Source organism: Oratosquilla oratoria, chromosome 22 (genome assembly GCF_046742065.1).
Source record: "Oratosquilla oratoria isolate Oo_2021 chromosome 22, ASM4674206v1, whole genome shotgun sequence".
In the NCBI taxonomy this organism is placed as follows: Eukaryota; Metazoa; Arthropoda; class Malacostraca; order Stomatopoda; family Squillidae; genus Oratosquilla; species Oratosquilla oratoria.
This window is the reverse complement of record NC_134798.1, coordinates 42,662,277-42,674,776: the sequence shown is the minus strand read 5'-3', so window position 1 is coordinate 42,674,776 and position 12,500 is coordinate 42,662,277. Positions and strand designations below refer to the sequence as shown.

General features: G+C 47.0%; 1 protein-coding gene across 9 annotated transcripts in view; it reads left to right on the top strand.

The window, feature by feature from the left end:
• LOC143037493 (uncharacterized) overlaps positions 1 to 12,500 on the top strand; it is a 516,293-nt gene that overhangs the window by 442,737 nt on the left and 61,056 nt on the right. For all 9 annotated transcript variants that reach the window (XM_076205796.1, XM_076205803.1, XM_076205799.1 and 6 more), the window contains one exon: positions 11,671 to 11,959. In XM_076205796.1, the coding sequence (XP_076061911.1) occupies positions 11,671 to 11,959 (289 nt within the window). The remainder of the gene's footprint in view (positions 1 to 11,670; positions 11,960 to 12,500) is intronic.

The following is a 12,500-nucleotide window of genomic DNA, read 5'->3' as shown; positions in this document are numbered from 1 at the left end:
CCCTCCCTCCTCTTACCTCCTCCCCCCACCCAACCACAGACCTGAATAAAATCAACTGGCCTTCAGCCAGAATGAAATCTTTAAATGGCGTCACAGTGTGGTAGGGAGCCACCCTCTTCGGCTTCCGCAATCTTTCGGAAGCTTCTTGTCTTCCCGAGGTAGCTAGCCTCTCACCAACCCCCTTTTCCTTTCTTCTCCTCTTCGCCTACTAGCCTCTCGCCGCTCCTCTTTCACCACTACCACCACCACACCTACCACTATCCCCACCATCACCACTACCACCTCCACCACCACCTCCACCTCCATTACCACCTCCACCATTTTAACATTGTCAGTTTCCAGTACCTGTCAAGAATTTTTCCGGGCTTTAGGTGGGTAGCCTCTCTTTCTTTCCTCGTTTCTTTACCCCTGTCTTCTTAGGCCCCTGCCCTACCCTCATCATTCCCTGATGTTTGCATGACTCCCCCATCCCTGAGGTTCCCATTCCCAACCCTTGCCGGACCAAAACTTCTCTCTTCCTCCCTCCCTTCCCTCCTCCTCCTTCGCCCTCCCTCCCTCTGCCTCCCCTCTGCCTCCTGTTACTTCACTCACTCCCACCAATCCCTCCTCCTCCCTCCCCTCCCTTCTCTTGTCTCCCTCTCTCTCCTATTGCCTCCCCCTCCCTCCCCTCTGCCTCCTGTTACTTCGCCCCCTCCCTCCAGTCCATCTCCCTTCCTCACCTTCCCTTCCCCTCCCTCCCCCTCCCTCTGCTTCCCCTATGTCTCCTATTACTTCGCTCCCTCCATCCAATCTATCCCCCTTCCTCCCATTCCCTTCCCCTTCCCTCCCCTCCCTTCCCCTTCCTTCCCCTTCCCTCCCCCTCCCCCGTTTCCCCTCTGCCTCCTATTACTTCGTTCCCCCTTCCTCCAATCCCTCCCTCCTGCTTCCGTTCCGAAGACCTCTTAAGTACCTTGGTCTCCCCTGGAGGCGCTTTACACTCGTAATAAAATTCCCCTTCTCTCTCTCAATCTCTCTCTCTATCTCTCTCTCTTTCTCTCTTTCTCTTTCTCTCCAGCTCCCCTTCGGAGGACCTCTCATAGCAATCCTTCCCCTCGGAAGGGGCCTCATATTCCTTCAGAACCTCCTCAGCCTTTTGCCCTCATTCCCCTCATTCCCCTCAAACTAATCCCCTCAACCCTCCTCACACCTCTATCTCACTCTCCATCGCCTGTCACCCCTCCTCCTCTTCCTCTTCTTCCTCTTCCTCCGTCTCTTCTTCCGTTCTTCCTCAGCCCTCGACAACTGTGTGCTCTTCCCTATTTACAATACATTATCCTCCTTCGCCTCTCTCCCTCCTCCCCCCTCTTCCCCCCTTCCCCCCCACCTGCGGCTCTGTCCCAGTATGCCGCCATCACTTGATAGCACTCCCCCCCACCCCCGTTCCAGTTCCCCTCTGGATTTTTACCTCACTCCCCCCTTCCCCCTCCCCCCCGCACTCCCCCCCCATTCCCCCTCTCCCCCTTTCTGGCCACCGGGAGTCCCCGGACAAGCGCCGGTAGACGGCGAAGCTCTCTCTCGTTTTGTTTCACAATTTACACACATATTTCCCAGGAAGAATTTCTGGTGGTTGTGAGGGGGAAGGGGGGCAGACGGGGGAGAAGGGAGAGAGGGGGAGGGGAGGGGGAGAAGGGTGAGAGGAGGAAGAGGGAAGAGAAGGGGAGCGGGAGGAGAGAAGGGATAAGGAAGAGAGGGGGAGAAGAGGAGAGGGGGAAGAAAAAAAAGAGGGAAAAGAAGAGGAGGGGGAGGAGAGAAGAGAAGAGGAGGGGGAAGAGAGGTGGGAAAGAAGAGGAGAGGGGGATGAAAAAAGGAAGGAAGACAAGAGGAGAGGGAGGAAGAAGGAGGGGGAGGAGAGAAGAGAAGAGGAGGGGGAAGAGAAGAGGAAAATGAAAAAAGGAGGGAAGACAAGAAGAGAGGGAGGAAGGAAGAGGTTGAGAAGAGAAGAGAAGAGGAGGAGGAAGAGAGGTGGGAAAGAAGAGGAGAGGGGGGAGGGGAGGGGAAGAGGATTTGTTGTCTTCCGGGCAACATCTTCAACATAGAAACATACTTAGCCGGACCTTTACCTCCCTCCCCCCTCCCCCTCCCCCCTCCCCCTCCCCCCTCCGTCGCCAGGCGATTTCTTTCAGCTGAGGGGTCTCGCTCTATCAAGTCCCCGTTTCACCCAGAGTCCTCCACTATTCCTCCATCGCCTCCTCCTCCTCCTCCTCCTCCTCCTCCTCCTCCTCCTCCCCATCTCCTCTTCCTCCTCCTCCCCTACCTCCTCTTCCCCCTCCTCCCCTACCTCCTCTTCCCCCTCCTCCCCTACCTCCTCTTCCCCCTCCTCCCCTACCTCCTCTTCCCCACCTCATCCTACACTTCTCCCCTCTTCCTCTTCTTCCCTACCTCCTCCTCATCCACCTCCCCTTCCTCTTCACCCACCTCCTTCTCCTCCTAACCCACCTCCTCCTCCTCCTCACCCACCTCCTCCTCCTCCTCACCCACCTCCTCCTCACCCACCTCCTCCTCCTCCTCACCCACCTCCTCCTCACCCACCTCCTCCTCACCCACCTCCTCCTTACCCACCTCCTCTTCCTCCTCACCTACCTCCTCCTCTTCACCCATTTTCTCCTCCTCATCCCCCACCTCCCTCAGCTGAATAAAGTCGCCTGGCGCCAACCAGAATCAAAACATTGAGGTGCGTCACCGTGGATGTTAGGGTCAGGAAGTCTATCCTTCTGCGTCGGTTAGTAACCGGTCTACAGTACGAACAGTAGGACGGTTAGTGGAATATACGGGCGGTTAGTAGTATGTACGGACGATTAGTAGTACGTCGAGATGGTTAGTAGTACTTACGGACGGTTAGTAGGATGTGTGGACCCTTAGTAGGACGTACGGACGAGTACGCTATGTACAGTTAAGAGTAGATGTGAACTGTTAGTAGGACATACGGACGGTTAAGACTTTATGGACGGTTAGTAGTACTTGTGAACGATTAGTAGGAGGTACGGGGGTTAAGAGGATGTGTGGATTGTCAGTTTTACGGACGGTTAGTAGGACGTATGGACAGTTAGTAGGAGGTATGGACGGTTAGTAGGACATGTAGATGGTTAGTAGGACGGTTTATATTTATTTTATTTTATTTACTTTTTATCAGTTATTATTATTTTTATTTTATTTTTATTTTTATTTTTTTTTTTCTCTCGAGTCGAGACGAAATGCTGTGGTCAGGAGAACGGTTAGTTGGACGGTCAGTCGATCCAACGGAAGGTTCCCGAGGCCGGTAATCCGTCGGTTAATCCGTCGGTCGAGCGGTTGATCGACGAGGAAAAGGCTGATGTCAATCTCAACTTTTCTCTTTCTCTTCTTTCCCTTTGTCGTCTATTCTCCTCTTCTCTTCCTCTCTTTCCCCACACCTCTCTTTATCTCCGTCTCCTTCAGTCTGTCCCATCTTCCCTTTCTACTCTCTTTTCTTTTTCTCTCTCCTTTTTCTTTATATCCTATGAAAAGAGAGAAAGAGAGAAGAGAGTAAAGGAGAGAGAACCAAGATTTATGCTTGTGGGGCAACGCTCATCTGTAAACATGTAAATGGACTTGGCTAATGTATTGGACTGCATACTAACCAACAAACAAGCAAACAAACAAACCTTAATGTGTTGGCACCCACCATCGAATATTTTCTAGGTTGGAGAGACTGTAGTGACACCCCAACGGACCAGGGTTACCCCCCTTCGGACCAGAGTAACGAAACATTGATGATCGCTTTTAGTTTCTATTGTCCCTCTTTTTTTTTTTTTTTTTTTTTTTTTTCCTCTGCCACCTCAATGACCTGATCTCTCCGTTGCAATATTGCCTTTAAGGATAGAAGCGCTGGTTACCTCTGACAATGTACAGCACCTCCAAACACGTGGCTCCCCGCCTGTGGATGTATCCTCACCCACCTCCGCATAGCTGGGCACCCACGCATGGTTACGTAAGCACCCACATCCTTCAATACATAAGACCTCATACCTCATATTTAGTCCTATGAGGTACAGGGGTCCTCCCCCTCCCCCTTCCAACCATCACAACCATTGGCCTGCTACTTGAGACCTGCCCCTCCGAAGGAATCAAAGGAACCAGCCATCCGGGACGATCAACCATCCGGATGTCCTTCTTCTTCGTCCGACACCGAACTCAGGACGTCTTCAGGGACCTCGCCGGCGCACGTGGGAGGAAGGGTCGTCTTGTCTACGACGACCCGAAGGTCGCGGTGACTCGAGTGAAAGACGTAGTAGTTTCTACCCGCCGACCCATGAACGTCCTTCGATTCACCTTCTTGCTGGAGAGGTTCTACTCGACGCCGCCTGCGGCAGGAGGATCTCCTCGACGACACCTACGTCAGGAGGGTCTTATCAGTGACCCTTTGTCCTTCTTTCGTCCTCTCGCATTCTGCCACTGACATGGAGAGGTCCTCGTGGACATCTGCGGCAGAAGGTTCTCATCGACGACATCTACGTCAGGAAGGTCTCCTCAAGGACACTTCGTCCTTCCTTCTTCCTCTCGTTCTCACCTCGTGTGCGTTTCCACGAGAACCCGCAGCCAACATGGCAGCCCGGCAACGGTGTCTGGGGCACCTCATTAAAAAAAAAAAAAAAACTATTGTCTCTGCAGAGTGGTCGGCAGGCTCTGCCTACATTACCGGTTGGAAAAAAGATCAGTCTCCGGTTTTTCTGATTTCTTTATATGAACATGTGGAAACAGTGAAACTCGTATACTGGAGCCGTAGCTTGAAATAGCGAAGTCGACGAACTTTTGGAGACGAACGGCGTGGACCCAATCCTCTCAGACGTCTGTCATACAGGACCTCCAAGTACAAGACTCTCTTCGGTCCTCCTTCGTCAGGAGATCTTGGACAACTCTCCTCAGGGCCAACATCGTCAAGGTCTCCTACCTCCCTGGAAGCCTTCCAGAGAACACCCCTGAAGACACTACGTCCAGGGTCGTCCTTCCAGTGCCCCAGAAGGTCTGAGTTAGCCGTCTCCTCCGCCCGGAAGAACTCTCCTCGCCGACCCCTGAAGCGAAGGTCGAGGGGATGGCGGTTCGAACCCCGCCACCGGCGAAGTTGGACCAAAGGCGTAGTTCATTCAATTCCACGCTACAAAGTCCTCTGTGAGGGGCACCGTCCTAGCCTCCCGATAGGGGGAGTTTGTGACGTTAAAGCATATCATCGAAAGGTTGTCCAGGCAGTGGGCGGGAGACAGGGATGACCCATCATCCACGAGGGGCAGAGATGAGAGGGAAGAAAGGGTGGTGGGTGGGCGTGGAATGGGTGCGAGTAGATGCGTGACTTGACTGGCTATCCTCCTTAAAAGGGGGAAAAAGCCCTTGATATTTAGATCAAGTGACGTGTCGTGATGCAGTATCCCTCACCAGAATAGAATCGTCTGCTGATAAGCAGAATATATATATATATATATATATATATATATATATATATATATATATATATATATATATATAGTGTGTGTGCGTTGTGTACATATGTGTGCGTGTGTGTACACTGTCACGATGGAGCGAGTTCGATCTTCAACGGGTAAATGTGACTGCCGCTTGCTTCGGTATACAGGTAACGGAATTTAAGTTAAAGGATTCCAGGCAGACGCCCCTCATTCTCTTTCACTTCCTCCTCTTCATCCTCCTTTCTTTTCCTTTTCTTCCTCCTCCACTTTTTCCTACTCCTACATTTCATCACCATCATCATCCTCTTCCTCCCACTCTTCTCCTTTTCCTCCCTCTAATCCTACTCCTCCTACTCTTCTTCTCCTCTTCTTCTCCTCTTCTTCTCCTCTTCCTCCTCTTCCTCCTCCTCTTCATCCTCCTACTTTTCCTCTTCCTCCATCCTCTCCCACTTTCTCCTACTCATCCTCCTCTTACTTTTCATCCTCATCCTCCTCTTCCTCCCTCTCTTCTTCTTTCCGTCCTCCTCCTCATCTTCTCTTCCTTCTCCTACGCCTCCATCTGCTCCTCCTTACCCTCCTCTTCCTCCTCATTCTCCTCCCTTCGCCATTTCCTATTCCTGCCTTTGCCTCCTTTTCTTCCTCCCCCCACTTCCTTCCTCCTGTCTTCCTCTTCCTCTTCCTCTTTCTTCAGCCCAGCCAGCCTTTCACCGTCTCAGCAAGCTGTCCATCTTATTCCAACATTCCGTTTTCTTTTGGCGTCTCCCGTTCTCTTCTTATATTCCTCTTCCGTCACGCTCTCAGCGTCACGTCCACCCCTCTTCTCCCCCTTTTCCCCCCTTCTCCCCCTTCTCCCTCTCTCCCCCCTCTCCCCCTTTCGCTTCACTACACCCACACTGCCTGCCTCTCTCCCTCCCCTCCTCATTCACCTTTCTTGTCTGACTGACATTTTCCCAGACAGAACAAAACAAGTCTGCCCACTACCTGACCCTCTCTCTCTCTCCCTCCTTTCCTCTCTCTCTCTCTCTCTCTCTCTCTCTCTCTCTCTCTCTCTCTCTCTCTCTCTCTCTCTCTCTCTCTCTCTCTCTCTCTCTCTCTCAGTCCCTCCTTTCTATCTCTGTCCCTCCTCTCTATCTCTGTTTCTCTCTCTCTCTCGCTCTCTATCACTTTCTGTCTCTTTCCCTCTTTCTTCCTCTCTCTCTCTCTCTCTCTCTCTCTCTCTCTCTCTCTCTCTCTCTCTCTCTCTCTCTCTCTCTCTCTCTCTTTCTCTCTCAGTCCCTCCTCTCTATCTCTGTTTCTCTCTCTATCTCGCTCTCTATCACTTTCTGTCTCTTTCCCTCTTTCTTTCTCAATCTTTCTCTATCTCTCTACCTCCCTCTCTCTCTCCCCCTTTCTCTCTCTCCTCTCTCTCTTTCTCTTTCTTTCTCCCTTTGTCCCTCTCTCTCGCTCTCTATTTCTTTCTCTTTCCCTCTCTCTCCCTCCTTCCCCTCTCCCCCTTTCTCTCCTCTCTCTCTTTCTCTTTCATTCTCCCTTTGTCCCTCTCTCTCTCTCTCTCTCTCTCTCTCTCTCTCTCTCTCTCTCTCTCTCTCTCTCTCTCTCTCTCTCTCTCTCTCTCTCTCTCTCTCTCTCTCTCTCTCTCTCTGTGTTTCTATCTCTCCTTATGTTATACATGATCCGAGTTTCAATACATCTAGACAGTCTCACAATTGCTTATGTTTCATGAAAATGTATAAATGAATTATAAATAAATGGAGAAATAAAGAGGAGGCTTTTGAGTGGACGCCAGGCCACACATAATCAAATCCTTGAAAAACCGTGAGCAAATCGACAAAATTCGAGATTTTTTCATATTTTTGGAATCGACTCGAAACTTTTTGCAAACCTGTGATGGCGTCACGAGGATTCGTTCTCTTCCTCTCTTTCTCTTTCTTACAGAAAGAACGAAGAAGAATGTGACAAGAATTGGGAGAAAATATATTATTCGACACCTTGTGCAATTGCAATAAGTGTTGTCGTACCTTCCAAAAGTGTTCGATCAAGAAAATGTTGTATGATGGCTTGTGAACGAAATATTTTAAAAATGCCTTTTTTTTTGAGGGACAAAAATTAATAAATCATATATCTTAAGTAACAACCTTTCACAAAATAACATATAATACAACTTTTTTAAGTTGTATTACTTTAAGGCTAGAAAGGCCTTAAAAAAAATCCAAAAATCCTGTATTGATTATCACTTTAACAATGTTGGCGATAGAGAACCTTAATGATTTAATGTTTTCATTCTGGCTAACGCCTTTCCAAAAATATTATTTTCTTAAACAATTGAAAAAAATCCTTATAGAAGAAGAATCTTGTGTTTATATCAAAGACCGTTCGTATCTTTAACATGCTTAGTACCGTGAAAGATTGATGTATAAATCCGTAGACTTATGTACGTGGATTCTTTCCTTTTTATGTTAAACGTGGCGTATTATGTGCTCAAGACTTGTACATAAAATGTCCAGGAAAACTAGTGAAATTTTACCTCTTTTTTCGAAATTTATATGTGCAGCTTTTTAGTGTATTACTTAAAAAGGGGTTGAATCTAAACCATTTTCCAATACAATTTTACAGTTTTAACTACTATTATATATATGTATATATATATATATATATATATATATATATATATATATAAAATGTATATCACTGGGGCGAAATGTAGTAGCACAATTGTGAAACGCACGAAGAACCCACAGTCGGAATTAAAAAGGAAACTAAGAAGTTAAACTTCTATATTTCATTTAATAGCCATAGCCCTCTTCAGGAAAGAACAGGTACTTTTCTTAAGAGGGCTATAGCTATTAGCCGTAAAATATAAGTTTAACTTTCTTCTTAGTTTCCTTTATAATTCCGAATATGGGCTCTTTATATATATATATATATATATATATATATCCCTCTCTCAAGCACATTAATACATGCCGAGTGTTTTAGTTCCACTTGAGATTTCGCTTCGACTTATGCCTTTGGCGGTAATGACCTCTTACTCCTCTGCTGGTCTTGCCTCTCCCTCTTTCCTTCTCCCCCTCCCCTTCTCCCCCTCTCCCTTCCCCCTCCCCCTCCTTCGACTTTCCCCCATCTCCTCCTTTTGTTCTTGGTCTCCGCCTCATTCGGGGTCTTCTTGTTCTTCTTCGGGGTCTTCATTTCTTATTCATTAGAGCCTTTGGTCTCTGGCTCTTCAGGGTTCTCGGTCCTCGGGCTTCCCTGGGACCTCGCCGCCCCTCTCCTCGCCCCCTCCACGCCCCTCCTCGCCCCTCCTCCTTCCCCCTCTTCGCCCCTCCTCTCCCTCCTCGCTCCTTTTCTCACCTGCCTTTTCCGCCCTTCGACCCTCTACTGCCCACTTCCTCTTCTTCCTCCTCCTCCTCCTTGTCCTCCTCATTTTCCTCCTCCTCTTTTACCTCCTCCTCCTCCTCCTCGTCCTCCTCCTTTTCCTCCTCCTCCGCATCATCATCATTTCTAAATTTGTAAACCTATCAACATTCTATGTTTTATTTATTCCTTTTTTTTTTTTTTATCGAACGATGTTTCTGGTCATTCTTCTGGAGGTGACATCATCCGCTTATCAGTAGCTGGGTCCAGAGTGGCGGAACCGCCGATAAGATCCAACGGGCGGTTTCAGTGTTGCTTGTGCCAGCGAGTGCAATGATGTTGCAATTTCCTTCGGGGAAGAAGGATATATAGGCCGGTTGCTAGCGTGCAACATACCTCTGTTGCATTAGTAATGTGTATACGGGTTTACTGTGTTTTCTTCCTCTGTGTTTATAGTCGGGTCGGGTTGTGTGTTTACTCGTATGCTATGTAATAGCGTGGAGTATTATGGTTGTGTGTATGTACGTGATTTTTGTGTGTATGTGTTGTGTGTGCGTACGTGTGTGTGTGCCTGTATGTGTGTGTGTGTGTGTGCGTACGTGGTGTGTGTGCCTGTATGTGTGTGTGTGTGTGTGTGTGTGTGTGTGTGTGTGTGTGTGTGTGTGTGTGTGTGTGTGTGTGTGTGTGTGTGTGTGTGTGTGTGTGTGTGTGTGTGTGTGGACATATAAGAATCCTCTTTGTTGATACGTAATGAACTATACGTTTTGTGTAGTAAATATAAACTCAAATTTTGAGTTTTATCTACAAACAGGGTGGACCAAAATTAGTTTCACAACACTCCAGGAATTATATATGTATATACATATGTATACATATATATATATATATATATATATATATATACACGTATATAGACACACATACACACGGAACTTCATACAAAACTGAAACTCATTTAACCACTCTTTTCATATCAGAGCGATATTTTCGACGAGAAAAGACACCTGAGCTGACGCAGAGGAAAGAAAACAGGAAACCCGTTATGAGCTTAATTAAGTGTGTTTGCTCTCGTGCAGGTAAACAACAGATTTGATATCATTAACTTTACGTTTGTTCGCCCCCTCCCCCCACCCCAACGTTATAAGGGGAAAGAAGTTCTTTCTTATGCATGTATGTATGTCCGTGTGTACATATGTATGTACGGACAGTATGTATGTTCGTGTGTACATATGTATGTATGTATAGTATGTCCGTGTGTACATATGTATCTATTTACAGTATGTATGTTCGTGTGTACCTATGTATGTACAGTATTATGTTCGTGTGTACATATGTATGTACAGTACGTATGTTCGTGTGTACATATGTATGTGTGTATGTACAGTATGTATGTTCGTGTGTACATATGAATGTATGTATGTACAATATGTATGGCCGTGTATACATATGTATGTATGTAGAGTATGTATGTCCGTGTGCACATATGTATGTATGTATGTTTTCAAAATCTTTCCCATAGCCAGAGCCTTAGTAATCATGGTCAGCGGAGGGGGGAGGGGGGAGGGGGGAGGGTGGTCACGCCTTCATTACACGGGAGGCCTTGTTGTTGTTGCAATAAACACCCCCTTTGACGTCACGTCTCTGACGACTTAATGACCCAGGTATCGTCGTTGTTAACGAATTAACCACCGTGGGGCGACTTAACTATACCCGTGGCGAGTTCGGTAACCCTCGCCCCTTTTATCTATATATATATATATATGTTTATATATATATATATCTATATATATATATATATATATATATATATATATATATATATACATACATAATGGAATTTCGAGAAGACGATGTGGAGTAGGTTTGGTTTCTTTTCTTTTTTGTATATTATGTCTTTATCTTATGAATTTCATTTTCTTATTTATTTGTATATTTAACTAATTCATTAGTTTATCTACTTATTTATGTATTTGTTTAATTATTTACTTTAGTTTATTTAATTCATTTACTTTGGATTTACTTATCTCAATTTACCTTATTATATTTATTCGTGTCTTTCTACTTGGTGTTCTCTTCGTCTATCCTTCTTGACATTTAACTAGCGTGGAAAGAGTTCCTTCTTTTAAATAATAATAATAACGATAAACAAATAAAATAAATAATCTGACGGCACAAAAATATATAAATGATCGTTATCGTCTACGGGGTCATCGAGAACGGAAAAGCGTTTGTCGCCAGGTGATTAAAATCGCCTGGCGACAGCAAATGAAATATATAACATTTGACTTTGTGTATGAGGTGATTTTAGTTTTAAACATTACCTTCCTGCCATCCTCTCCTTCCCTTCTCTTCCTTTCCTTCCCATCCCCTTCCATTCCCTCCCCTTCCCTCCTTTCCCTTCCTCTCCTCTTCCTTTCTCTTCTTTCCCCTCTCATTCCCTCCCCTCCAATTCCCTCCTCTCCCTTCCTCTCCTCATTCCTTCCCTTGCATTCCCTCCTCTTCCCTCCCATCCTCTCCTATTCCCTCCTTATCTCCCCCTTCTCATCCCTTCCCATTCCCTCCCCTCCTCTCCCCTCCCTTTCTTTCCCCTCCCATTCCCTCTCATCCTCCTCCCTCCTCTTCCTTCCTCTCCTCTTCCCTTTCCCTCCATACCTTAGCCCTTCCTCCCTCCCTCCCCTCTAATTCCCGCCACATTCCAGCCCCATTCCCTTCCTCCCAATCCCCCCCTCCTCCCACTCCAAACACCCCTCCCCTTCCCTCCCACTCCAAACCCCCCTCCCCTCCCACCCAAAATCCCCCCCGACGACCCTCCCCCCTCGATTGCAACCCAGACACTAACAGGTTCTTTCTTCTTCTTCCCCTTCTTCAGGATCCGATCCCACGAGGGGAGCGGGCTTATGATCCGCATCCCTCGCCAGTTCGGTGACCGAGAAGGCACAGCAGGAGGCGGGGAAGCAGCAGGTGGAGGAGGAGGAGGTGGAGGCGGAGGAGGAGCAGCTGCCGCAGCTGTAGCAGGTGAGATCGCTGTAGCAGGCGCTGACAGCGGACATCTCCATCACCAGACACGACCGCTCATCTCGCCAGAGTCGCAGAGTGTAGCGCGTAGTGTCGTCCCGAAGTCCAAGAGTTTGAGTATCAGCATGGACAAGCTGGCGCAGGTGAGTTCGGTGAAGTCGCCTTCAGGAAGGTCCTGGGGGTGTTTTGCTGTTTTGTGTTCTTGATTGAAACAGTATTATTGTCATCATCATCATTATTATTATTATTATTATCATCATTACTATTATTTTCTTGTTATCATTATCGATATTATTATTATTATTTTCTTATCATTATTTATATTATTATTATCATTATCATTATTATTATTTATTTTATTATTGTTGTTGTTGTTGGAAGTATTATGGGAGAGAGGCTGGAGGAAGTTGATTGCTTTAGATACTTGGGGGCGAATGTGGCGGGAAAGAGAGGAGTGGAGATGGAGGTAGAATGTAGACTGAGAGAAGCAAGTAAATGCCTCGGGGGGATTAAAAAATGTAATGAGAAATAGACATTTGGGAATGGATGCTAGAAGATTGTATGAAGGGGTGATTGTGCCGACAGCACTGTATAGGACAGAAACATGGAACGTAATAGTGTAAATGTGTTCGCGATGAAATGTCTGAGAAATATGGTATGGGTTACTAGGCTGGATAGAGTGAG